Consider the following 27,801-nt stretch of genomic DNA (forward strand, 5'->3'; position numbering starts at 1 on the left):
TACAAATTGAAAGTTTTTTTGTACCCCCAGTTTTATTCCCTATCCTTCCAGCATTATTTTTCTTAAGCATACACACAATGTAAGAGGTAGGTAAAGTTGTAACTTGAGAAAGGTAAAGCTTTCATTGATTCAAGCTGGTTGCAGGTAACTGCAAGGCTTTTGTCTTGGAGTGAAACCTGTACACACTTCCAGTTGTGGGAGAACCACTGTTATTTTATGACTAATAAAGTATATTAGTATACTAATAAATATATTATTGTTATTAACCCTTGGATTTGGCAAGTAGACAAATGAGGCTCCACTACTTACCAGCAATAAGTCCTTGGCCAAGTTAATCTCAGAGCCTGGTGTATCCTAAGTGTTAAAAAAATTCTATTACTACTATTACTATTATTTTTTATTCATTACTATTATTACTATTTTTTATTATTGCTATTACTATATTTATGTTTATTACTATTGCTATTATTATTTTTATTTTTTACCCACCCCCAATTTCAAACACTCCTTGGAAATGAGAAAATCTTGTGACAGCCAAAAATGACAAAGTAGAGGCATAAATGGAAAAGCTAAGGGAAGATGACAGAAAGAGGCAGCTGTCAGACTTGGTTGCACACAAAAATTTCTTGGGGACCCCTTAAAAATCCTGAAACCCAGGCCACACCCCAGATCAATTAAAGTACAATCTCTGGGGGTGGGACACAGGGATCAGTATTTTTTTAAGGTCCCCAAGTGATTCTAATGTGCAGACTAGTTTGAAAGCTACTGCTCTACAATCTACCAGTCTGTCAGTTAACATGTTTATGAAGCAGTGTTATTTTGGTGTTCATAGAACCAGACTTAGAAAATTCTGTTATATCCCAACCTTAAAATATTCTGTAGAATAGCTCTATAAACTTACTGAATTGCTATGTTGTACACCTGAAACTAATGTAACACTGTGTGTCAACTATATTCAAATACATAAGTAAATGTGTTTTAAGAATACATAGGTATGAAGGATAAGTCTAGAGGAGCAACGTAAGGAAGACATGCTTCAGTCACCTAAAGAGAAAATCTTCCTAAACCACTAGCATCTGGGTAGCTGTTCTTAAAAAATCTGGAGCTGGTCAGTGGATGTGGAACCTCTTTGAGGAGTGACAAATGTTCTATAATTACACTGTGGTGATGGTTGTATCCTTTTAGTATATGTGAATATACTAAAAAACCATCAAATCGTGCATTTTAAGTGAATGAATTGTATAGTATGTGAACTGTATCTCAGTAAAGCTGTTTTTACCATGTAAAGATGGGAGAATCACACACCTCGCATAAAAAAATCAAGTCAGGGGTATGTAAGATTAAGGCTTTAAGATGTTCCACTGCTAGTAATCAACTGTATGCCTGTTTGTTGTGGTGTGAACTTGCAAATATTGAGAGGTCTAGTTCTTGGATATGAAAGGCATCAGTAAAAGGCCAGTTTATGGTCATACAGATGACAGGATAGTAGAAAAGTCATTTCAGATGTTAATAGAGACTTTATTTCTTTCCAGACAAACCAGGGGTGGGAGTGGGGGGAATCCTAGTACTGCACATAGTAGTTGTTTAGCTTTAGGCATGTCTCTTCACTTCTCTGAACTCCAGTTTCCTCATCTGTAAAATAAGGATAACATCTTTCAAAATGGTTTGTGTAAGTTAAAAGTAGGGCACAGAAAGCATAGTGAATATGAAGTATTCATGTAAAGTCTTAAGTACTCAATAACTATTATTGAGCTAATAATAACAGTGATTCACCATTTATTGAGCATCCTCATGTGCAAACATATAGAAGATGAGAAGACACACTTCCTGTCATTATGGTGTATAGAGTACCATAGGAAACAGATGCAAAAAAAAAAAAATGACAGTGAAGATCTGCATAACACAAGAAGGTGTCAGAGCAGAGGGAAAGAAACACCTAAGCCAGCCTGGGGAAATCAGGAAGACTTCATAGAGGTGGTGATGCTTGAGCTGAGAAGTTAAAGTTGAGCTGAAAGCTAAGAAGTTAAGTTGAGAACTAAAAGGGAGGCAGGAAAAAGGCCCTTGCAGGAAATTTCATGCAGATGGGTAATGATATTTCATTATTACTGGACCTTGAAGTACGTTTGTAAAACAGTCTTGGCAAGAGATAAAGTACAGCAAGTAGGCAGGAGTTAGATCTTGAGTTACTTTTATAGGCCAGACCCAGGAGTTTTGATTTTATTCTGTATTGGTGATGGTCACTGCAGAATTTTGAACTCATACATGTATGATGCATCTAGGTTTTTTGTTTTAGAGAGTTAATCCTGGTACCCATAAGTAAAATAAATTGGGGATATTGCTGCGGAAGACAGAGAGAACAGTTAAAAGGCTGTTAAAATGTTTGAGGAGAAGATTGATAAATGCTTGAACCACTGCAGTGGCAGTATAAATGGAAGGTGTTGACTGTAGTGTTATCGTCAGGACTTGTTGATTGACATGATGTAGGGAGTCAGGGAGAGGAATGAGACAAGCCGGGCTCTGCCTGTCCCTCCCTTTTGCTGACTGAGGCAGCTGGGTTGATGGTGGTGCCATTCACTGTGATAGTGAATCCTGCCCCAAGCACCTGGTAGGTCAGACTGATTGATACCTCCATCATTCCTATGGGAGGAGGGTTAGCTGTTTTTTGGTAGAAGAACACAGAAAGCCAGATCCCTGTCTTCAAGACCAGAATATAGGTTGTTGGCTTCACCATAGTCAGAAGGATATTCCTGAGGGTCACGGGTTTGGTTAAAAATCTGGGGAGGATAAGAAACCTGGGTTTTGCTGGTGTTTTTCGTAGCCTATGGTGACCTAGGTGAGGATTCAGATGAGTTAAGAAATCTTATGTCCAGATAGGCTGGATTTTTCTCTCTCTGCTCTGATGTGTTTGTCACTAGGATAATAGTTTGCAGGTAACTACAGTATGAGATGATCTGTGTTTCTGTGTGTGTGCAAAGTGGTAGCCAGGCTCCTGGGAGGGTCTAGATCAGGGTGGGAGTAGAGCAAATCCAGTCTCCAGCTCCAAGAGGCACCCTGGGGCCAAGTGAAAAGCTTGCTCCTTTGAAACTGTCTCTCTTAGTAATTAACAACAAATCAAGCTTACCATGGTGTCAAATAAAGGGGATTTGTGGGCACAGTGCTGTTTGTGGCTGATCTCAATCATTCAAGGAAGCTATTAAATCTGTGAACGTTAGCATTCTGCCAGGTAATGAGATCTAGTCCTTAGTGCCTCCCAGGCACACTGATTCTTTACTGATTTGGAACATCTCCCTCTCCTGGCTCCTTCCACCTTGCTTCATCTCCTTCTATACTGTCCTTGAAATCAATGAATGGTAATTCAGTGTATCACTAGCTAGTGTCTGAATAAGAGAGATTTGGTTTCTGCTGCGCCTCCTGTTACAACAGAAACGTGCACTGCATAAATGTTATTGGCTACATTAATGTGTAAGTCTTTCTGCAAGGAGATGGATATGTTTCTGAATAATCTGCAAAGGGGCAGAGTTTTGAGTATATGGCACTGCTTCTAATTAGTTGTTGCTCTAATACAATCAGACTGAGGCAGAAACTACCCATTTAGAATATTGGTGGATGACAACAACTGGCTTGGACAAAGTGACCAGTCTCAAATGGCTACTCCTCTCTGGGCTGCAGGTTGCTAGGGCTCTGGCTGGCTGTTTTCCCCCTAGCCGAAAAGGGGCGGGGTAAGTTTGTGTGTTAGGGGGAAAAAAGAACATACATACATGTTGTCTGCCTCTCATAGAGATAATAAACCTATAGAAAGAAATGCTGTTAAGTGGGAGGAAGGCGAAAAGATAGGTGGTTTTTTGTTTTTTGGGTTTTTTTTTTTTTTCCTCCAGTGCTGCGACGCATTAACCCTGCTGCTATTGGGATGTTCTCTGTTCAGCCTATTGGCTGAGCCCGGGAGCTGCTGTCTGCCAATCGGGTGGTGGAAGGCAGACAAATCTACCCCGCCACCAGCAAAAACGGCACGTAACCCTTGCAGCGCCGGCCCAGCCGCGCCAGAGCTGGCGCCACGAAAGAGAGATAGGTGTCTCCAGCTGCTGTTGCCGTTTGGGGCGGGTCGGCTTCTTCTGCTTCCCAGGACCAGGTAGAGGGCTAGCGGGAGGCAGCAATGCTCCGCAAGGTGGGAAGCTGGGTAGAAATCTGCTGGGGGGCTCCCCTTTTGTTCCTCATTTGCCACCTGGGTTACGTTTGTGGGCAGATCCGCTACCCGGTCCCAGAGGAGTCACAGGAAGGGACTTTTGTAGGGAATGTCGCCCAAGATTTCCTGCTGGATACAGAGAGTCTGTCAGCTCGTAGGCTGCAGGTTGCTGGAGAGGTGAACCAAAGACACTTCCGTGTGGATTTGAACAGCGGAGCCCTGCTCATCAAGAATCCAATTGATCGAGAGGCACTGTGTGGACTCAGTGCCAGCTGCATCGTGCCCCTGGAGTTTGTAACCGAAGGGCCTTTGGAAATGTACCGAGCAGAGGTAGAAATCGTGGATGTGAATGATCACGCCCCCCGATTTCCTCGGCAGCAGCTGGACTTGGAAATTGGGGAGGCAGCTCCTCCAGGACAGCGTTTCCCCTTGGAAAAGGCTCAGGATGCAGATGTGGGGAGCAATTCTATCAGCAGCTATAGACTAAGCTCCAATGAACACTTTGCACTGGATGTCAAGAAGCGCAGCGACGGCAGCCTGGTCCCAGAGCTGCTCCTGGAGAAGCCTTTGGATCGGGAGAAGCAATCAGACTACCGCCTGGTGCTGACTGCTGTGGATGGAGGGAACCCCCCGAGATCTGGCACCGCAGAGCTCCGGGTATCTGTGCTGGACGTGAATGACAACGCCCCAGCCTTCCAGCAATCCAGCTACAGGATTAGCGTGTTGGAGAGTGCCCCAGCCGGCATGTTGCTCATCCAGCTCAATGCCTCTGACCCAGACCTGGGTCCCAGTGGTAACATCACCTTTTCTTTCAGTGGTCATACCCCTGATCGTGTGAGAAACCTCTTTAGCCTTCACCCGACTACTGGAAAGCTTACCCTTCAGGGGCCCCTAGACTTTGAGAGTGAGAGTTACTATGAATTTGATATTCGGGCTCGTGATGGGGGTTCTCCAGCCATGGAGCAACATTGCAGCCTTCGGGTGGATCTCCTAGATGTAAATGACAATGCCCCACACATCACAGTGACCTCAGAGCTTGGGACTCTTCCAGAGAGCGCGGAACCTGGCACTGTAGTGGCACTCATCAGTGTGCAGGACCCTGACTCAGGGTCAAATGGAGACGTAAGCCTCCGTATTCCTGACCACCTGCCATTTGCCCTCAAGTCTGCCTTCAGGAACCAGTTCTCCCTGGTGACTGCTGGGCCCTTGGACCGAGAGGCCAAATCCAGCTATGACATCATGGTTACTGCTTCTGATGCTGGGAATCCTCCTCTCAGTACCCAGAGGACTATTTTCCTCAATATTTCAGATGTGAATGATAACCCACCCTCTTTCTTCCAGAGGTCGCATGAGGTGTTTGTTCCTGAGAACAATCGCCCAGGGGACCTGCTTTGTTCCCTTGCAGCCTCTGACCCAGACTCTGGCTTGAATGCACTTATCTCCTACTCTCTCCTGGAGCCCAGAAATCGAGATGTTTCAGCTTCTTCCTTTATCTCTCTGAACCCCCAGACAGGAGCTGTTCATGCTACTCGATCCTTTGATTATGAGCAAACACAGACATTGCAGTTTGAGGTGCAGGCCCGGGATCGGGGCAACCCACCTCTTAGTAGCACCGTGACAGTTCGTCTGTTTGTGCTGGACCTCAATGACAACGCCCCAGCCGTGCTTCGTCCTAGGGCCCGACCTGGTTCCTTATGTCCTCAAGCACTGCCTCCATCAGTTGGTGCTGGCCACCTAGTCACAAAGGTGACTGCTGTGGACTTGGATTCAGGTTACAATGCTTGGGTTTCCTATCAGCTCCTGGAGGCCCCAGACCCCAGCCTGTTTGCGGTCTCTCGCTATGCCGGGGAGGTACGGACGGCAGTTCCCATCCCAGCTGATCTCCCACCACAGAAGCTGGTCATTGTGGTAAAGGATAGTGGTAGCCCACCACTCTCTACCTCTGTTACTCTGCTAGTGTCCTTGGAGGAAGATACTCATCCAGTTGTCCCTGATCTTCGAGAATCTTCAGCTCCAAGGGAAGGAGAATCCCGCCTGACCCTTTACTTGGCTGTATCACTAGTGGCAATTTGCTTTGTCTCCTTTGGCTCATTCGTGGCACTGCTCTCAAAGTGTCTGCGTGGGGCTGCCTGTGGAGTGACCTGCTTTCCTGCTGGCACCTGTGCCTGTCTCACCCGATCTCGAAGGAGGGAGGGACTTCCTCCTTCCAGTGGGATCCTCCGAATCCAGCTAGGCTCAGATGATCCTATCAAGTTTGTTGATGTGGGCGGCCACTCTCATGGCTGTACACCGTTGGCTTCTGCACCCACTCGGAGTGATAGCTTCATGATGGTGAAGTCACCCAGTGCACCTATGGCAGGGGAGCCTGTTCGCCCAAGCTGCCCACCCTCTGATCTTCTGTATGGGCTAGAGGTGAGACCTTTGCAGGCTCAGCCAACGCTTGAGAGTTATTCTGATGCAGGCATATCGCTGGGTCACGTCCCAGCGACTGTTGGTTTCTCTACAAGAGCCCATAGTGAGTGGTAACTCTGTGTTTGATGGTTTCCTTTGAAGTGTTTTGTGAATAACCAGGAAGCTGTCACGGATTAGTATGTGGGTTGGGTTATGCCCTTATCTGAGGGTAAGAAATGAAGGTAATGATCAAGAGTCAGGGTGTTGTGGGAGCCTGCTTCCAGAACGTGGGAGCATGGAAGGCTCTACTGCACAAGGGTAGGATGTACCAGGCAGTCACCTAAACCCAAGAGGTTGCTTTCTCTTCCTGAATGAGGGGGCCAGGTCCTGGACTACCTTAACTCTAGGTTACCATTTGCCAGTGAAGTAAGGGGGACTAATATGTTTGCCCCACAGTATCAAGTACTCCCTAACCCACCGTAGAAAGAACTGTCCACTTGAAACTGCAGGAAGCACAAAGAGGAGAGAACCAAGGGGCTAAGGAGGCATCAAGGTGCACGCAGAGATCTTTTAGTCCAGGTCTTCGGGAATCCCAGTCAGGTCCCCGCTGAGATTTGAGCTAGATGCAGGAGAATGGGGGCAGGGGAGCACCACTTCTTTGGAGGGAAAAGCAATGTAAGTGAAATCACTTAATGTCGGAAAACTGGTTTACAGCTGAGGAACTCAGAGACAGCCACTCTGGGAGTCTTTAAGTAGGGTTCTGAATTGGTGAAACCGTAAATCCTAGAAGCGGTACCTAGCTTCTAGTCACTCTGCTGGGGGACCTGGATCAGTCCAGGGAACGTTCCCCCTACCACGAGCTGTTATGCTCATTCCACAGCTCGAGTCAGGGATCTCAGAAAAGCGGAGTCCTGGAACCATGAGCTGACACTGAGATTCCTCAAAGCATTGATGGAGAGTCAGAGCAAGGCTTTACAGGATCCTAACAAATCTTTTCTCTCACCTTAGCAGCATTTGGCAGGATGGGGGAGGGGAGGTTCACATGGGCTTTGCCTTTCCTGGAAGGACACGATTTTGTTGGTTTAAGCAAAGTAGTGGGAGCTTCTAAAGTCCTGAGGGAAGTTGCTGGGACAGAACGCTGAGAAGTTTTGTACCACTTTGTCTTCCCTGTTGAGCACCATCTGAGCTGTCAAACTTTGCTGCCAAGGGGGCTGAATCAACCTGCAGCATGAAATGAGTGGGGAGGTAGGAGGCTTCATTGACACAGATTTGCCTGTTCCTAAGGTTTCCAGGGCCGAGGGGACTTCATAATTGGTTGAGAGCAGACAGACTTTTTGGCCAATCAGACTCAGAGCAGAGGTGGGGGATCTGCTCTTCCTGCCCACCTCTCCTCCCCCTGTTACCCAGCTCCACTCAGATTCAGTTCCCATCCCCCCCACCACCCCCGCCATTTGGTGACTAAGAAGAACTGCTGCAGGCAGACAGACCTCGGAGCAGTTTTTAAGAGGCTGGAAGGAGCCATAAGAGATTTCAGCTGCTACATTCCAAGACCTGGGTCTACCTTGGAGACAGGACAGCACAGAGTCAGTGTCCAGGAAGGGCCTGCTGGGTCATGGGGCCTGAGCCACCCCCACAGCTCGCTGGGAAATGGCAAGTGCTGTGCGTGTTGTCCTTGTGCTGCTGGGGCTGGGTATCCGGGCAGCTTCGTTACTCAGTGGTGGAGGAGTCTGAGCCGGGGACGCTGGTGGGGAATGTTGCTCAGGATCTGGGCTTAAAGGTGACAGATCTGTCGAGCCGCCGACTGCGGTTGGGGTCTGAGGAGAATGGACACTATTTTTCCTTGAGCTTGATGAGTGGTGCTCTGGCAGTGAATCGAAAGATTGACCGAGAGAGCCTGTGTGGAGCCAGTACGAGCTGCCTGCTGCCTGTGCAGGTGGTGACTGAGCACCCCTTGGAACTAATGCGCGTGGAGGTGGAGATCCTGGATCTCAATGACAACTCTCCTAGCTTCGCCACCTCGGAGCGAGAGATACGCATCTCAGAATCAGCTGCGCTTGGGGCCCGATTCCCGCTGGATAGCGCCCAGGACCCGGATGTGGGCACCAATACCGTGAGCTTCTACACTCTGAGCCCCAGCAGCCACTTCTCTCTGAACGTGAAGACCCTAAAAGATGGGAAGCTATTTCCAGAGCTGGTGCTAGAACAGCAGCTGGACCGAGAAGCCCAGGCAAGACACCACCTGGTGCTCACTGCTGTGGACGGGGGTATCCCAGCCCGCTCAGGGACCACCCTGATCTCTGTCATTGTGCTGGACGTCAATGATAATGCCCCCACCTTCCAGTCCTCAGTTCTTCGTGTGGGGCTCCCAGAGAATGCACCCGTGGGTACACTGCTGCTCCGCCTCAATGCCACTGATCCTGACGAGGGCACCAATGGCCAACTAGACTATTCTTTCGGAGACCATACATCTGAGGTAGTGCGTAATCTCTTTGGCCTAGACCCTAGCAGTGGAGCAATCCACGTGCTGGGTCCCATAGACTTTGAGGAGTCAAGTTTCTATGAAATTCATGCGAGAGCGCGTGACCAGGGACAGCCAGCCATGGAAGGCCACTGTATGATTCAGGTGGAGGTGGGAGATGCCAATGACAATGCCCCGGAGGTACTACTGGCCTCTTTGGTCAACCCTATCCTGGAGAGCACGCCAGTGGGCACGGTAGTGGGCTTGTTTAATGTGCGGGACCGAGACTCAGGGAGAAACGGTGAGGTGAGCCTTGACATCTCCCCGGACCTGCCATTTCAGATTAAGCCTTCTGAGAACCACTACTCACTGCTAACCAGCCAGCCTTTGGACCGGGAGACCACATCCCACTACATCATTGAGCTGTTGGCCAGTGATGCGGGCTCACCTCCCCTGCACGCACATCTCACCATCAGGCTCAACATTTCAGATGTGAACGACAATGCACCCTACTTTACTCAGCAGCTCTATACTGCTTACATCCCAGAAAACCGGCCTCCAGGTTCCCTTCTCTGCATTGTGGCTGCCTCAGATCCAGATACTGGAGATAATGCCCACCTCACCTACTCCATTGTAGGGAATCAGATTCAGGGAGCCCCAGCTTCCTCCTTTGTATATGTCAACCCTGAGGACGGGCGAGTCTTCGCCCAGCGCACCTTCGACTATGAATTGCTACAAATGCTGCAGATCATGGTGGGGGTTCGAGACTCTGGCTCTCCCCCATTACATTCTAACACATCTCTGCATGTGTTTGTCCTGGACCAGAATGATAATGCGCCAACTGTGCTGCACCCAAGACCCGGCTGGGAACTCTCAGTCCCCCAGCGTCTCCCTCGCTCTGCTCCTCCCGGCTCCTTGGTCACCAAAGTGACGGCTGTGGATGCTGATGCAGGCCACAACGCATGGCTCTCCTATTCACTGTTGCCACAGTCCACGGCTCCAGGACTGTTCCTGGTGTCTGCACATACTGGCGAGGTGCGCACAGCCCGGGCCTTACGGGAGGATGACTCTGACACCCAGCAGGTCGTGGTCCTGGTGAGGGACAACGGTGACCCTTCACTCTCCTCTACAGCCACAGTGCTGCTGGTTCTGGAGGATGAGGATCCTGAGGAAATGCCCAAGTCCAACGATTTCCTCTTACACCCTCCTGAGCGTTCAGACCTTACCCTTTACCTCATTGTGGCTCTTGCAGCCATCAGTCTCTTGTCCTTAGTCACCTTCACTTTTCTGTCAGCTAAGTGCCTTCGGGGGCACACAGATGCAGATGGGGGTGGGAGCCAGTGCTGCAGGCGCCAGGACTCCCCCTCTCGGGACTTCTATAAGCAGTCTAGTCCCAACCTGCAGGTGAGCTCAGATGGCACGCTCAAGTACATGGAGGTGACGCTGCGGCCCACGGACTCACAGAGCCACTGCTACAGGACGTGCTTCTCACCAGCCTCGGATGGCAGTGACTTCACTTTTCTAAGGCCCCTCAGTGTCCAGCAGCCCTCAGCTCTGGCGCTGGAACCTGATGCCTACCGGTCCCGCTCCAATACGCTGCTGGAGCGGAGCCAGGTGAGGGGGTCCATACCGCCCAGGGCGACCCCTGTGGGCTGCGATGGAGAAGCAGCCCATCCACCAAAGGGACTTTTTGCATCCACTGCTCTGGGGCAGGGGTGGGGGTCGAGGGGTGGAGAGGGGCATGGAGCGCCATGTTGCCTGAACTCCACCCGATTTCTGGGACCATTCGGACAGATTGCTTGGAATGCCAAGGTGGGGATGGGACTCTTGAGTACCAGGAGGTGGTGGTGATTGTATGTGAAGGGAAGCAGAAGCAGTCCCTGCCACCCATGCTCAGAAAAGGCTGGTGGCCGGTAATCTTTTATGGCCAGGGTTGGGGGGGGCGTGGTCCTGGGTGGAGTCAGTCACGAATGTACCCCTGCACTCAGCCTCCTTGACTCCTGAGCCAGCTTGCTCTGCCAGTCTTTAGGTTTCCTTTTTCCACTCCCTTGATGGGTGACTTCACTGTTAATCTCAGCCATCCCTACCCCCCCCACCCCCGCCCATCAAACAAATGCGTCTGTAGACAGGATAGGCGTACATCCAGGCTTCATGCACGTCCTCCCTGTAGAACACACCCACTGGCTCACCTCATCTGCACCCACATACACACACACCTGCACTTGGTCTTACATGCATGCCGCCTTTAACTGCCAGTGCTTGCTGGTCAAGTTCACATGCACTGGCTGTCCCCAGGCCCCTCATGGCTTCCCATCCACCTGGCTGCTGGCCTCGGAGGTACTCACTGCTGACTGATCACACCCTGTTGAGGATCCCATGGCATGGTTTCCCAGGGCCTGCAAAGACTCAGGAGCCTTTTCCTGCATCCACCTGAGGCTAGACCAGGTCTGCACAGGGGTTTATGAGCCTGGGAATTCTAGGGCCGGGGTTGGCTGCTCCATCCCCCTGGGGCTCTAAGCAGAGGTCAGGTTGCCTCCAGCCCAGAAGCCTTGGGGGTCTGGCTCAGCTACCCTGTGGCCCAAGAGTAGGATAGGCAGCCTGGGGCTTCAGTGACAGTCACTGCCTGTCCTATCACAAGAAGTGGGAACGTGGAGCACCTGGACACTCAGAGATAGGCTTTTGGCTCCGTCGTAACCTTGATGTGTTCCTGCAATCTCGGGTCAGGGCTTTGGGGGTGGCCAAAGTATCTGAGATTCTGTCGAGTTTGTCCTTCTCGGCCTGATGGAAAGCCACAGCCACTGCCAGGTACCAGGGGGCCCTCGTACGTGGGGCAACTGTAGTAGTAAAAGGCACAAGTTTCCACAATCTCAGGAGCTTTTATTTAAACTATAGTTGTGTTCCTCCCTGCCCCTACCAAATCCGAATTACAGTTTGAAACAACACCCGCATGTGATAGCTGATTGAGAGAGCCTTACTGCGATACCTCCTCCGAGTACCACATCTCACTCGTTCTTCCCATTTTTGTTGGACAGATACTAGCTTCCTCACCTTATGACTGAATTTCACAGAGGCCACATGACTTGCTCAAGTTCACAGGGTGAGTGGTAGAGAAAGCTCTAACTCAGGTCTAACTCCAGAATTTGTACTTTGAGTCACTTGCGCTTGTAAAGCTGGAGGACAGGAGGGCAGTCTGCATCTGCTGGGATGGGGCGTGGATGGGATTCTTTCCCTTTTAGGGCTTTATATGTTAGAGAAAAGTCTCCTGGGGCTTCTTACCCCTGAGCAGCCCTCACTGAACATGCTTCGGACCTGCCGTCCATATGCACGTTGGGAGTTCGGCCCTGCAGCTCTCTTCCAGTCTGTCGCGGTTCTCGCATCTTGATGAAGATTCTCCCGTGTCTGAGTGAGGAGTAGGCAGCCCGTGCTCTCCCCACGCAGCTGAACTGCTGCTGGGGACTTGTGGTGTATCTGGGATGCTAAATTTCTGGGTTCTCATATCACTGCCACCTGGGAGCCTCAGAGTGAGTCATTTGGCAGCCTTGGGTCTCTCTTCTCCCCAGTGTAATCAGAGATGTTCACATTTCTTCTCTGCTTCTGGGAGTGCGTGTGAGAGTTAATTACCAGCACACCTCAGCACAGGGAAGGAGATGGCTCTCGGGGTGCTGTGTGTGTGTGTGTGTGTGATGTGAGAGAGAGAGAGAGCGCGAGAGAGCCCGCCCTCTGGACTCGGGAGTGAAGCGCCTGTCAAAGTCCCACACCTTCATCCAGGTGGGATGTGACCACAGATCAGCCTCTTAGGGGCCCTGGAGACTTCGCTGGCTCTGCTCAGAGGCTGTGGGAGCCTGAACTCGGCTGGGCTCCCTCCCAGCAGTTTTCTCTATCCCAGACAGAGCGGCCTTGTTCTCTCCTCCTCAGTCACAGCCATTGTCTGGCAGAGTTCTAGGGGTGAGAGGTGTCCTGGGGCTTGGATGCCCTGCAAAGACTCAGTCTGGCATGACTCCAATTAATAATGTGTTTAGCTGTGGGAAGCGATCGTTGAGAGCCAAGGGCCTGGAGGAGGGGTCCCTCTGAATATGTTACAGCACAACCTGGTGCAAAAAGGGTTACCCGGAGCAGCAGCCATCTTGCTGCAAGGATGCTTTGTTCCCAGCTGTGGAACTGAATACATTCTTTCTAGGGCTGGTGGAATTCTCATGAAAATCTGTTGGGGGGGGAGTTCTCTGCACCCCTCCCTCGGGTTCCACAGAAGATACTTTCTGCTCTTGAATCTCAGCNCGACCCCTGTGGGCTGCGATGGAGAAGCAGCCCATCCACCAAAGGGACTTTTTGCATCCACTGCTCTGGGGCAGGGGTGGGGGTCGAGGGGTGGAGAGGGGCATGGAGCGCCATGTTGCCTGAACTCCACCCGATTTCTGGGACCATTCGGACAGATTGCTTGGAATGCCAAGGTGGGGATGGGACTCTTGAGTACCAGGAGGTGGTGGTGATTGTATGTGAAGGGAAGCAGAAGCAGTCCCTGCCACCCATGCTCAGAAAAGGCTGGTGGCCGGTAATCTTTTATGGCCAGGGTTGGGGGGGGCGTGGTCCTGGGTGGAGTCAGTCACGAATGTACCCCTGCACTCAGCCTCCTTGACTCCTGAGCCAGCTTGCTCTGCCAGTCTTTAGGTTTCCTTTTTCCACTCCCTTGATGGGTGACTTCACTGTTAATCTCAGCCATCCCTACCCCCCCCACCCCCGCCCATCAAACAAATGCGTCTGTAGACAGGATAGGCGTACATCCAGGCTTCATGCACGTCCTCCCTGTAGAACACACCCACTGGCTCACCTCATCTGCACCCACATACACACACACCTGCACTTGGTCTTACATGCATGCCGCCTTTAACTGCCAGTGCTTGCTGGTCAAGTTCACATGCACTGGCTGTCCCCAGGCCCCTCATGGCTTCCCATCCACCTGGCTGCTGGCCTCGGAGGTACTCACTGCTGACTGATCACACCCTGTTGAGGATCCCATGGCATGGTTTCCCAGGGCCTGCAAAGACTCAGGAGCCTTTTCCTGCATCCACCTGAGGCTAGACCAGGTCTGCACAGGGGTTTATGAGCCTGGGAATTCTAGGGCCGGGGTTGGCTGCTCCATCCCCCTGGGGCTCTAAGCAGAGGTCAGGTTGCCTCCAGCCCAGAAGCCTTGGGGGTCTGGCTCAGCTACCCTGTGGCCCAAGAGTAGGATAGGCAGCCTGGGGCTTCAGTGACAGTCACTGCCTGTCCTATCACAAGAAGTGGGAACGTGGAGCACCTGGACACTCAGAGATAGGCTTTTGGCTCCGTCGTAACCTTGATGTGTTCCTGCAATCTCGGGTCAGGGCTTTGGGGGTGGCCAAAGTATCTGAGATTCTGTCGAGTTTGTCCTTCTCGGCCTGATGGAAAGCCACAGCCACTGCCAGGTACCAGGGGGCCCTCGTACGTGGGGCAACTGTAGTAGTAAAAGGCACAAGTTTCCACAATCTCAGGAGCTTTTATTTAAACTATAGTTGTGTTCCTCCCTGCCCCTACCAAATCCGAATTACAGTTTGAAACAACACCCGCATGTGATAGCTGATTGAGAGAGCCTTACTGCGATACCTCCTCCGAGTACCACATCTCACTCGTTCTTCCCATTTTTGTTGGACAGATACTAGCTTCCTCACCTTATGACTGAATTTCACAGAGGCCACATGACTTGCTCAAGTTCACAGGGTGAGTGGTAGAGAAAGCTCTAACTCAGGTCTAACTCCAGAATTTGTACTTTGAGTCACTTGCGCTTGTAAAGCTGGAGGACAGGAGGGCAGTCTGCATCTGCTGGGATGGGGCGTGGATGGGATTCTTTCCCTTTTAGGGCTTTATATGTTAGAGAAAAGTCTCCTGGGGCTTCTTACCCCTGAGCAGCCCTCACTGAACATGCTTCGGACCTGCCGTCCATATGCACGTTGGGAGTTCGGCCCTGCAGCTCTCTTCCAGTCTGTCGCGGTTCTCGCATCTTGATGAAGATTCTCCCGTGTCTGAGTGAGGAGTAGGCAGCCCGTGCTCTCCCCACGCAGCTGAACTGCTGCTGGGGACTTGTGGTGTATCTGGGATGCTAAATTTCTGGGTTCTCATATCACTGCCACCTGGGAGCCTCAGAGTGAGTCATTTGGCAGCCTTGGGTCTCTCTTCTCCCCAGTGTAATCAGAGATGTTCACATTTCTTCTCTGCTTCTGGGAGTGCGTGTGAGAGTTAATTACCAGCACACCTCAGCACAGGGAAGGAGATGGCTCTCGGGGTGCTGTGTGTGTGTGTGTGTGTGTGATGTGAGAGAGAGAGAGAGAGAGCGCGAGAGAGCCCGCCCTCTGGACTCGGGAGTGAAGCGCCTGTCAAAGTCCCACACCTTCATCCAGGTGGGATGTGACCACAGATCAGCCTCTTAGGGGCCCTGGAGACTTCGCTGGCTCTGCTCAGAGGCTGTGGGAGCCTGAACTCGGCTGGGCTCCCTCCCAGCAGTTTTCTCTATCCCAGACAGAGCGGCCTTGTTCTCTCCTCCTCAGTCACAGCCATTGTCTGGCAGAGTTCTAGGGGTGAGAGGTGTCCTGGGGCTTGGATGCCCTGCAAAGACTCAGTCTGGCATGACTCCTAAATTAATAATGTGTTTAGCTGTGGGAAGCGATCGTTGAGAGCCAAGGGCCTGGAGGAGGGGTCCCTCTGAATATGTTACAGCACAACCTGGTGCAAAAAGGGTTACCCGGAGCAGCAGCCATCTTGCTGCAAGGATGCTTTGTTCCCAGCTGTGGAACTGAATACATTCTTTCTAGGGCTGGTGGAATTCTCATGAAAATCTGTTGGGGGGGGAGTTCTCTGCACCCCTCCCCCGGGTTCCACAGAAGATACTTTCTGCTCTTGAATCTCAGTTCAGCTCTTTTCTTTAGTAAAGGAATCTGGGTTTGCTCGCTATGGTCAGATCAATGTTATTTTATCTCTTTGCCTCCGGTACCTCAGACCTCTGGGACCTGGGGTACATTTTGTCTTCGGAGAGGAGTCTGCCCCTCCCTCCTCTTATCCTCTTTTCTTCTCTGTGTCCATTCCTGTCTCTTTCTCCCTGCCCAGACCCAGGCTCTGGTGACATTCTGACTGCTTGTGAGTACTCAGCCCCTTTCCCTCTGTTTTCTCCACAGCAAGCCCCGCCCAACACGGACTGGCGATTCTCTCAGGCCCAGAGACCCGGCACCAGCGGGTAGGTGACCGCCTCTCCAGCCCACCCTCTTCTCTGCGGCATGTTCTCAGCAATGACGTGGGAGAGGGTGGAGGAGGGCTCAGGATTTGCTACAAATGGCTCCTTCCCTCAGTTCCAGATTTCAGGGAGGTTTTCATGTAGTGGGGGCTGGTACACAGACCCCAGAAGGAAGAGGCTTCTACTCTGGCTCTTTTGAACGCTCATTGCACACACTCAGCCCCTCCCTTCTCCCCATGTGAACCTTTACCTATCTCCTGGTCTTAAGGTGGTCTCTGGGTGGAAAGGAAGTGTTTTATACCCATCTAATTCCTCCATCCTCCTGCTCCAGGTTGGGCTGGGGTTCCGGCAGAGACTCGGGGGACAGGAGGGGGACTGGAGGCGCTGTCAGCAGTCAGATCCTCCTTCAGAGCCAGCAGGAAAGATCAGGGCCAGAGGTGAGGGAGGCCAGGCAGCTGTGGGGGAAGGTGGAGACTGCACAGCTGGAGGTGGGACGGAGCAGGAGCCAAGGGGCAGGTCTCCCTGGTCCTGCCCTGGCTCCAGGCTGCCCTAGGTCCTGCCGCTGGTCCTGCCTCTCTACCTACAGGCCTGTTTTCTCTGCCACTCTTTCTTATCTTGTTGCCCTTCCCTCAGTCTCTGTCTCAGTTCGCAGTCTCTGCCTCTCCCTCTCTTTCTGTCTCTGCCTCAGTTTCTGTCTTTATCGCTGCATCTTAGTCCCTGCCATTTGTGTCTGCTTGCACGGATCTGTGCCTCACACTGCACCTGCCATGCTGGGTGCTCAGGAAATGTGGAATTAATACATGTGACCCTTCCTTAGTCTCAGTCCCTGTTTCTTCTCCTCTCTGTTTCTGCCTCCCTCTTTCTTTGACCTCTTTTCTGTCTCTCCCTCTTGCCTAGCGTCCTTGTGTTCCTCTGTTTCCAGTCTCTTGGTTTCTTAATCTCGTGCTATTTCTGATTTCTTCTCTGTTCTCAGCCTGTGTCTCTGTCTCTCTCTGTATGTCTCTCTAAGTGTATAGTCTCTCTCTGTCTGCATCCCTGAGCCTCTTTCTGTTACTCTTTCTTTATCTCCCTTTGTCTCCCTTTCATCCTGTCTCTTATTTCTTTGTACTTGTGGGCAAGCCAGCACACACGTGCCCCCCTCCCTCCCCCTCCCCTTCACACACACACAGTCTTTGATCAGTGCTTACCACCACACACGCCCTCCCATCCTGGCTGCCCCAGCTGCTCATTTCAGTCAGTATGAATTCCTGCTGAGACAGGAACCCCCTGCGGGTGGTGGGGAGGGAAACTGTAGAAAGACCTTCAGTTGGTCTGAGGGGAGTGGGTGGGCTTGGGGCCAGGCCTCCCTGTTAGAAGTCAGGAGCCTGGAGGAGTCTAGGGAACCTGGGGTGGGGCAGAACTTAGNGGGGGGGGGGGGGGGGCAGAACTTAGGCACCCTTCCCCTGCCTCCTCGCTGCCTAGGCCCTTACTGCCCATGTGTCCCTGCATGCTGCAGGTGGCGAGCCCGCAATGCCACAAGGACCCAGGAGACCTTGGTATGTGCTGGAGCCTCCACCTCCGAGAAGGCCCCTAGGAGGCAGCAAGCCAGATGGCTGGGACTGCCATCGCCCCTCCCTTGACCCCATCTGTCTTCTTTTGCCCCAGTGGCCTTGCCAGCCTATTGCTTATCTGTCAGGTCATTCATGTGTTCACTCACGTGTTCATTCGTTCATTGCTTATGTGTTGGGCATCTACTATGAGCCAGGCCCTTTTCTAAACACTGTCCTACAAGAATGAACAAGCAGACATCTTTGAACTCATAGACTTCCAGACCAGCAGGTGAGACAGAAAAGTGACAACAAATCACACTAAAAAAATGTCTAGTTACAAATCATAGTAAGCTCTGAGAAGAAGAGAGTCATGTGAATGTAGAGAAAGCCTCCAGGCGGGAGCCGAGGTGGTGAGAAGCAAGGGGCAGCTTGTGACCCCTGTACCCCCACCCCCACCCCAGACCGTACTGGCCCTGTAATGGAATTCACTGGTGCACCTGGGAGGCCCACAGACTGCTTGTGATGTGCCCCCTGGGTTGAGCACCTTACCCCTGGCCCAAGTCCCTTTTCATCTAATGAGAGACTTGGTGGCCTGAAATACACATAGGAGCTCTTGGGGAGATGTAAGAGAAGGCTCCCTTCCTTAGTTAACTTGAGGGGGATGGGACGCACATTCCTGTTGGAGTTCCAAAATGGCCCAGATGCAATAAACATTAAGGTCTCAGTCCAGTAACTGCAGCTTTCCTCTTTCATTCATTCCATAGTTAGTAAGCACCTCCTGGAGGCCAGGTCGCATTCTAGCTGTAGGAGGTAATAAAATAGGCCTGTTCCCTGTCCTCGAGGAGTTTACTGTATGTTGAGTGAGACACATATTAACCAAAAATAAAAAATAAATGTAAGATTGCAGTTATCCCAAGTGCTATGAAGAGCAGACCTGGTGGTGAGAGCATCAAATAGGGATTTGACTTGGTCGGGGAGCAGGAGGACATCTATGAGGAAATGAGGTATTGCTGAGATCTGAAGGCTAAGTAGGAATTAACCAGCTGAAGGAGGGAGGGAAGAGCATATGCAAAGGCCTTGTGGTAAAGCCTCTCAGGGTCAGCAGACTGGACTGACGGGGAATTCTTTCTTTGCTGCCATTCTGATGAGTAAATTGGAGTGAGAGGATGAAGAGGGGAGATTTCTCTTACTCAGTCTAACTCTGATTCCGGCCCTCTACCCCTTCTCTGTTCCACTCTGTCCCTACCATCTCGACTACTGGCACACCAGCTTCAGAGCAGGGCTGCTGTTGAGTTCTCCAGTAAACCTAGTTCAAGTTCAAGTCAGCACTGGGTCACATTGCCTAGACCAAAGGGAGAAAGACAAGTTGTGAAGTCCCTGCTTGCCAGGTTCTCCTCCTTCCAGCCAGTATCCCTTCTCGAGTCACCCTTCTGGCTTCTTATCTCAGCAGCTGTTACCTCAAGCGCTGAACCCAGCAAACCACTGGTCCCTTCTCAGGCTGTAACCCAGGCCCCACCCTGCAGCTGTTCCCAGTCTCTCCACAGAGGAGAGAGTCTCCACTTAGCTTCTCCTGGTCTCCACTCTGTTCTCCCTTGATGGCTCCACCCTATCCTTCGATTCCCCCTCCTCAGAGAGACCCTCGTCCTGCTCCCCTCAGTTTAGGCCGTCACTCAGTGGGCAAGTAGTGACTTTTTTTTGCTGCTTATAAAAAAATACACGCTCGTTATAGAAGCATGAGAAATAGAGGAAAAATTTAAAAGAGAAAGCATCTAATTTCACAATCCAGAGAGCCCCCAACTAACATTTTTTGAATATGAAAATTTTCAAATCTGTACGGAAGTAGAATGGTACAATGAACCTCTGTGTTCCCACTTTCCAGCTCCAACTAATGACCTACTTTGTTTCACTTGGGTCTCCACCCTGTTACCCCTTTGAATTATTTTGAAACAGATCTCAGCCTTCATATCATTTAATCTGAGTCTTCACTGTCTGGCAGTTCTTTTTTTTTAACATGTAAGCACTCGTAATAATATTAATAAACTAATAATATATTAATACTAAGTAATATAATATTGATAAGCTAGTATCAGATATCCAGTCTATATTGACATTTCCCCAATTATATGTCTCTCTGTTAACTCATTTGTGCACTTATCCAAATTAAGGCCCACATTTTAATATTTGGTTGAGTGTCTCAGATCTGTTAAGCTCTTTAATATTTTCATATATGTATTTCTAAACTTTCTTCTTTGTGCCCTCAAACAACATGCACAGGTGTTTTTTCCTTTTTTAAAATCTGATTCACCGAAATAAATTGTTCACAGACTTGTTCACAAACTCTTACTCTCAGTGATGTGGTATATTTCTCACCATTTTTTTCCCTTAGTAATTGAGTTCCATCAGCATTATCATCTGTTTGTGTTCTCTTTGCTGTATACCATGAGAATTTCCCCATGGCAGGAAAAAAATTTTCAGAAGTTAATTGTTGCCTAGTAGCCCCTCATATGGACATATGATGTTTTTTATTTTATTTTTATTTTATTTTATTTTATTTTATTTTATTTTATTTTATTTATTTTATTTTATTTTATTTTATTTTATTTTAAGATTTTATTTATTTGAGAGAGAGAACAAGCAGGGGGAGCAGCAGAGGGAAAGGGAGAAGCAGGCTCCCTGCTGAGCAGGACCCTGGGATCCAAAGGCAGATGCTTAACCGCTGAGCCACCCAGGTGCCCTATGATGTGTATTTTAAAAAGCTGACAGGCTTTTACTATGTCAAAAAATACGTATGTATTTACTTTTTAACACAGTTAAATCTAGGCTCTTGTCAGAGGTAACTTCCCCAGATTTCTCCCTTTTTGCATCCTGCTGCAGGGAGCCTTTTCCCACAGCCCAGCCTCTGGGACGTTCCCCCACACACACACCCAGCGCACCGGAATACAGACTCCTTAGGGCAAGAACTGCTTCTCTCAACTCTTAGTCTTAGGGCCTGCTACAGGCTCTGACACATAGTGGATGCTTGGAAAATGGTCAGTTAGAGGTAGTCCATCTCCTCCACTTTCATTTTTCACCGTCTCCTAATTCCTGGAAGAGCCCCCTGTCCCCGCTGTGGGCGCTTCAGGGCCTCCGTGGGGAAGCCCAGTGGCGTGTCGTGTAGAAGAGCATGGGCTTCCGAGTCAGGGAGGCCTCTCTCAGGTTGCAGCTCTGCCAGGGAGCAGCTGTGTGGCTTCAGGAATCTCTCAGCCCCTCTGAGCCCAGGATTTATCTGCTGGGAAAGAGAGAATCATGATAACACTTACCTGCAGGTGGTTCTGAGGCTCAAATAGGCGAGCTAACTAAGCTGTAACTAAACTATACATAAACTAAACTGTATATAAACTAAATATATACAACCAAATTATATATATAACTAAATTACATATAATTTAGTCAGCTCACAACCCAGAGAACAGGAAGCTCTCAGCAAATTGTTCAAGAAGTTTCCCCCCCCTCCACTTACCTCGTGCCCAGCTTCACAGAGCTGGCAGCCTGCTCACCTTCTTAGCCTCCAGCCTTCAGCCATTGCCCAAGAATCCTCCCCCAGCCCAGCCCATCAGGGTTCCAGACCCATCCCTTCACTCACCTTTATTCCCTCAACACCATTACCCAGTCCCGGCAGGGCATCCTCCTAATCTAGTATCTGACACTGCCCTTGTTCACCCGGAGCCCTTCTCTTTGCTTCCTACCTTTGACCTTGTTCTCCCAACTCTATCCCAGTCCAGCTCTTCAGTTAGGCGTGAGCCCATCTGCCTCAGCCTGTGCCCTCTAGCAGGCCCAGTGACTGCTCAGCAGGGCTGCAGGTAAAGACCCCTGGATTTCCATGGAGACAGAGCTGGCTGAGGCCCCATCACTGGGCTCCTGTCCTCCCAAAGGTACCCTTAACCCTTGGTCCTTACCCAGGAGCAAGAGCAATCTTTAAATATTTTAATCCCATCATGACACGCCCCCCCTTGCCCTGCTTTAAACACCTGAGTGACTTGCTAGAGATCTTAGGATGAGACCAAAATCTTTAGTATCCATTTCTACATTCTCAGCACCCCACACTGCCTCCCCTTGGGGCAGCCACACTGGCTTCCCTTAGTCCGCTGAACTGGCCATGCTTTTCCCAGCCGCAGAGGCTTGGGGCATGTTACTCTCTCTGCCTGGAAAGCGCTGTCCCCCAGCGCTACACCCTGTCCTACATACTTACTTTACTTCTCCGTTCTTTACTCTGAAATGTTTCAAGCTTACCAAAAAGTTGACTTATCAAAAATAGTGTGATGAACATGCAAATACTGTTTTTACCTAGATTAATCAGTTAATATTTTGCACGTTTGCTTTTCTCTCTCTCTATACACACACACACGACATTTTTTTTTCCTGAATCATTTGAGAGTGGCAGACATCATAACATTTGAAAAACTTCTGTATATAACTCCTAATAGTAGCATTGTCCTACAAACCATAAAACAATGATCGTTTGAGAAATTAAACATTAGTGCAATAATATATAGTCTAGCAGATATTCATAAATGTTCCTGAAATGTCTTTTAACCTATTTGGTGGGTTTTGTTTGTTTGTTTTTTAAAGTAAGCTCTGCACCCAACGTGGGGCTTGAATTCATGACTGTAAGGTTGCACGCTCTCCCAACTGAGCCAGCCACACCTCTGGTACTTTTTTTCAAATCTAGGATTCAATCAAAGAGCGTGAATTGTATTTGCTCGCCATAGCTGTCTCATCTCCTTCAATGTAGAACAGCCGCCTTACCTTTTTTGTTTTTCACGACAGATTTTTTTTTTTAAGATTTTATTTATTTATTTGACAGAGAGAGACAGTGAGAGAGGGAACACAAGCAGGGGGAGTGGGAGAGGAAGAAGCAGGCTCATAGCAGAGGAGCCCGATGTGGGGCTCGATCCCATAACGCCGGGATCACGCCCTGAGCCGAAGGCAGACGCTTAACGACTGCACTACCCAGGCGCCCCACAAAAGACATTTTTTAGGGTCCAAGCCAGTTGTCTTTTAAAATGTCCCACAATCTGGATTTGCATTTCCTCACAGTGAAATCAGGTTAACAGTTTTGGTAGGAATACTGCCTGTGCGACACGGCACCCCCCCACTGCATTACATGGGAATGATTTCATGTCCGTCTGTCCAGCTGTCAGTGATACTCCCTTTGTTCACTTAGTTAAGTGGTATCTCCAGCTCTCTCCATTACAAAGATATTTTTTAATATTTGACAAATAAGTACCATGTGAGTGGTATTTGAGATTGTGCAGCAACCTTCCCCTTGTAATATTTTCGTCTTCCCTGATGATTGCTGCTTGCAAGGTGGTGATTTTCTGTCATTGCTCCTACTTTGGTTTAGCTGGAATGGTCCTGCACGTCACCTGGAAATGCCTTCCAATTTAAATTCCCTGTCTTCTCACTTCCCTTTTCCTTAGGGAAGCCTGGACTGATTGAGCCCATAGCCCCTACTAAATCAAGACTTCCCTCTCCACCCTGCTGTTTGTGTTCACGGCACTTGTCACAGTCACAATGAAATAATTGTGTAATTATTTAATGTCAGCCTCTCAATATGGACCGTGAGCAGCATAGAGACAAACTATCTCAGTCATGTTCCCAACTATAACTGCAGTATCTCGCCCAGTGCCTGGTGCAGTCATTGCTCAGTAAATGTTGGTTGAATAAATGGACACAGAATTTCACCTCTTCTCACTCTGAAAGAGAAATGAGCCTCCTACTTTCCCTCCAACCCTAACTGTTTGATGCGATGGTGTAGAGGTCACACCCTGCAGCTGTGCTCTGATCTAAGCCTTAGACTAAGTTCACCTTGCTGGGGATGGGGAATCCCATATCAGGGGAAACCATAACAAAGGACAGAACTTGGAAAAATTGCAAAGCATTTCTTGGCTGTGCTCACCCACCATGACAGAATGCACAGATGCGATCGTGCTCTTGCGCTCACTCATGTTCACTCTCTTGTGCTCCCTCTCTCTCTGTCTCTCAGGCTCATGCATTCAAGGCCTGCCTGGCAGCCACTCCCCTGGTCCCACATCCTTCCCTCATCATGTGACCTCACTCTCTCCGTGGATTTGTTTCCCATTCATTTGGCGAGAGATATCTGTTGAGGAACTTTGCCAGAGGGTGCCAAGGATCACCTAATAGACCGTGTGTGTGTGTGTGTGTGTGTGTGTGTGTGTGTGTGTGTGTCAGGGTGCCCCACCTCAGAGACAGAAATAATGTCATATTTCCAAATTCCAACAAAGCAGGGAAATAGTCACTGTGGGAAAAGTCCGAGTTGGGTTGGAATTCCTTTGGGTCCTTTATAAGTTGGCATTTTTAACAATTATCGAGCACCTCATGTTTTCCTGAGTGCTTGGCGTGTCTGACGGTGTTAACTAGGTCCTTCGGTCGGAGGCAGGCAGGCCCTGTCTCAGCTACAGCAGCAGGAGCAGGGCCACTGGGGCTGCCACGCGGAGGCACCCGGGCCGGTCCGGGTGGGCTTAGGCATCCCCTCTGACAATTTTTATTCATGTTACCAAAGCAGAGGTTGGAAACTGGCAGTCTAGAGAACAGTATCTGCACTGGATTTGCTGTGAGAGGGAGCTTGAGGAATTAGGGAAGTGCCTCAGAAAAGGTTTTTTTATAGATGGTGCAAGGCAAGCAAGTGTGCTCAGCAGAGGGATTTTTTCTAAAGGATTTGCAAACGTTACCTGTTCTGATCCTATGGGCTGTCTTTTGGCATGGGATGGAGACACAGGGTGCTAGATCTGGGTTCCCTGGGAGAGGAGGGAGGGGCGTGGCCTGGGCTGGCCCAGGAGGCCGTACTCACCAGCCCACTCTCTCTGCAGCTCCCAGAATGGCGATGAGACTGGCACGTGGCCCAACAACCAGTTTGACACGGAGATGCTGCAGGCCATGATCCTGGCCTCTGCCAGTGGTGAGTTGTGCCCCTCTGCGTGGGGGGTTTGGGGTGGTCCTGCAGCTGCCAGGCCTCAAGACTGGCCATCCACCTGCATGGCATCTCTGGATCTTTCAGCTGCTCTGAGGGGACTCCTCATTCCTGGCCAAAAGCCAGACTGAGAAACAGCGGGAGGGATGCCTAAAGGAGAGCAGAAAAGGAAAGATTTATTGAGGGGGTGTAGGCAGTAGTGTTAAGATTCCAGCTTCGGCAGGGGACAGCATAGGTTGGATCCTCGTTCTGCCACTGTCTTTGGGAATTTGATCGTTTGCTTAATCTCACTAACCCTTCTTCAGCCAAGGAAATGGAGGCAGTGGTGTCCAGGGCTTGTCGTGAGGATAAATGCAACGCTGCCGTAGAGCACAAAGCCGTGGGCCTGGCACACCCGAGCCTCGCGTCCGTGCGAGTGGGCGTGCGAGAATACCCGTGGACCTGGGAGACCCCTTCTCTTTTTTGTTGCCTCCACCTGCAGAGCAGGATTTTGATTTTCCTAGAAGGCTAACAGAAGTGCACATGCAGCAGAGATCCAGCACTGACTGTTGGCCCGGAAGAGTCAAAAGGGTCCTGAGCAGGGCAACAGAACAACCGAATGATATTAGTACTTAGCAGCGCAGGCCTTGGGGGTGGGCCAACCCGGATTCAAATCCAGGCACCCTTCCTTCTCCTAATGTCCTCTCTGCTGTTCCTTATGTACTGTATGGTGACTGACATAACATTAACAAAAAAAAAAAAAATCCGGGGGGCGCCTGGGTGGCACAGCGGTTGAGCGTCTGCCTTCGGCTCAGGGCGTGATTCCTGCATTATGGGATCGAGCCCCACATCAGGCTCCTCCGCTGTGAGCCTGCTTCTTCCTCTCCCACTCGCCCTGCTTGTGTTCCCTCTCTTGCTGGCTGTCTCTGTCTCTGTCAAATAAATAAATAAAATCTTTAAAAAAAAAAAAAAATCCGGGCACCCACACTTAGCTGTGAGTCCTCACGGAGGGTCCTCAGCCCCTGGGGGCCTCAGTTTCACTGACAGATCTTCCTGCGGTGTTGCGAGGGCCAAATGTAAGGCCATAGCACAGGAATGACAGAGTAACGCAAAGGCTAAAATTGATTAATTCTTATCTTTATTGACCCGTAGAATGCAGAATAATGCCTGTTAATAAGGACGAGTTGCAGGAGCAGCAAATTCTAGGGTTCCTCGGAGGCTGTCAGAGGATGAAAGCCCCAGGCTTACCTAGTGGAGTGAAAGGGCTGGCCTCTAGCACATGTGGACGGCTGGTAGAGAACCAGTTCGAATCAGAAGGGTAATCACGAAAATCACACCCTGTATACTGTCCTGGGCACATGCGTGGCCAACTTGACGGGCCTCACACCAGTTAATCCTCTTACCAGCACTGCGAGGCCAGTCTGTGATTACTTACTTATATTTGACAGATGAGAGAACTGAGAAATCCCTTGCTCCCAGGTCCCCCTTTAGAGCTGCAGATGGGTGATTCTAATGCAGTCCGACTCCCAGGTTCATGCCTTTTCTTCTGCAGTGACCATGTCTGCCTTTAGATGCAGTTTACATTTCCCTTTTACCTGAACAGGAGCAGAGGCAGAACTCCTCTTACTGTCCTGCTTTGCTCCCAGACTAGAGGGGCTAGACACAATACAGGATAACCAGTTAATTTTAATTCATGTAAACAAATAGTATTTTCGCATAAGTAGGCCCCAAACATTAGTGCCATTAATCGGGCACCCTGCTTTTTTTTTTTTTTTTTTTTTTTGGTTTAATCTGGCAAGCCTCTCCCAGATGTCTGTGAGGCTGAGTGAAGCCAGGCCCATGGCAGGTGAAGGGGGAGAGGAAGAGGGAAGTGACGGGAGGCCAGCCTTCTGGGACAGAGCTGGCCCAGGTCTTGGGTGGGGGCTGTACTTCTGGAGGGGCCAGATACTGAGTATGAAAGAGGCAGGCGGGTGGGCCTGGGAGATGCCAAGTCAGGTTCTTGAGGAAAGTGAACAGACAGGTATATTTAGCTGTTGTGGTTTTCAGCGTTAAGGCCAGGAAGCAGGCTTTTTGGCCTGAATCCAGACTTAAAAAACAAATGGAATCAGTATTTACGGCCCATGACCTTCCTGGGTCACTGCAGGCAGGCTCCCCTGTCAGGGCTCCACCCCCCTGGCCCACACAGCAGCTGACCTGAGCGTAAGCTTGGGCCTTGGGGAATGGATCCAGAGGGTTGAAGTGGCAGGGTCAGGCCCTACTCTCACTTTCACACCCGCTTCCCTGCCCTGAAGCCAGAGAGGTTCCTGGAGTCCAGCCCAGCCTGGCGCTAGGGGCTGCTGAGGAGGAGTAAGGAAGAAGGAAAGTAAGTACACTTGGGAGGCTTTTTAAATAAACATTTGGGGGAAAGTGCGTTTTCAAGGAGGCTCTGGTTTGTGGTTCAACTGGCCCTAGTCTAGCTTGACCAGGCCTCCTGTCTGGAGGTGCTGTCCCAGCCCTGGTGGGGTGGGAAGGGCAAAGTAGGGGAGGGGGTTATGGTGCCAGGAGCTAGAGAGGAGGCCAGTGCTGTTCCCACCTTCAGACCAGAGCTGTTTTGTTTTGTTCGAAGATTTTATTTTTAAGTAATCTCTACACCCACCATGGGGCTTGAACTCCCAACCCTGAGATTGGGAGTCACATGCTCCACTGATTGAACCAGCCAGACACCCCTTTCTTGCTGCTTTTTAAAGAATGTTTCTCCTGGGAATAGAAAAGATCTTGGTCCCTGCTCACTGTGTGTTGGAAGGGTAGAAGGAGGGGCCATTGTAGACAGTCTACAGTCTACCTTATCCCCCTCATATTTATAGATAGGGAAACAGAGGCCTGAATCATGCAGGGCCTCTGCCAAGGTCACCCAGTTTTTTTAGTGGCAGAGCTGACCAGAAGGAACTCAAGTGTCAGCCTTTTTTTTTTTCTTTTTTGCCTTAGGCTCTGGGTTTGCACATCATCTCCCTTCTCAGTCCAGCCCAACTTCAGTGCCCCCCCCCCACAGGAACTGGGCCAGTGTCAGGCCCATGCTTC

The 27,801-nt window shown here is 50.1% G+C and overlaps 2 protein-coding genes and 1 long non-coding RNA gene across 21 annotated transcripts in view; 2 read left to right on the plus strand and 1 right to left on the minus strand.

The window, feature by feature from the left end:
• LOC109489026 (protocadherin gamma-A12-like) overlaps positions 1 to 12,114 on the plus strand; it is a 62,244-nt gene extending 50,130 nt beyond the window's left edge. The window contains 1 exon segment of the mRNA XM_034656172.1: positions 12,062 to 12,114. Coding sequence (XP_034512063.1) covers positions 12,062 to 12,084 — 23 coding nt within the window. The 3' untranslated portion in view covers positions 12,085 to 12,114.
• The window catches only part of LOC100466380 (protocadherin gamma-C4), a 181,669-nt gene that overhangs the window by 149,668 nt on the left and 4,200 nt on the right, over positions 1 to 27,801 (plus strand). For 14 of the 19 annotated variants that reach the window (XM_019795475.2, XM_034656146.1, XM_019795437.2 and 11 more), the window contains 2 exons: positions 16,211 to 16,269; positions 24,665 to 24,753. In XM_019795475.2, the coding sequence (XP_019651034.1) occupies positions 16,211 to 16,269; positions 24,665 to 24,753 (148 nt within the window). Of the gene's footprint in view, positions 1 to 483; positions 6,593 to 6,635; positions 10,644 to 12,061; positions 12,127 to 15,972; positions 15,992 to 16,210; positions 16,270 to 24,664; positions 24,754 to 27,801 lie in introns of those variants that run through there. The other 5 variants (XM_019795411.2, XM_019795407.2, XM_019795470.2 and 2 more) reach the window with 5 other exon arrangements.
• On the minus strand, positions 20,935 to 26,294 carry LOC117801485. Its single transcript, XR_004624040.1, has 3 exons — positions 26,180 to 26,294; positions 24,646 to 24,915; positions 20,935 to 21,063 (listed from the first exon to the last, which is right to left on the minus strand). It is a non-coding gene; the product is annotated as an uncharacterized LOC117801485 (long non-coding RNA).

This window comes from Ailuropoda melanoleuca, chromosome 3, assembly GCF_002007445.2.
Source record: "Ailuropoda melanoleuca isolate Jingjing chromosome 3, ASM200744v2, whole genome shotgun sequence".
Lineage (NCBI taxonomy): Eukaryota > Metazoa > Chordata > Mammalia > Carnivora > Ursidae > Ailuropoda > Ailuropoda melanoleuca.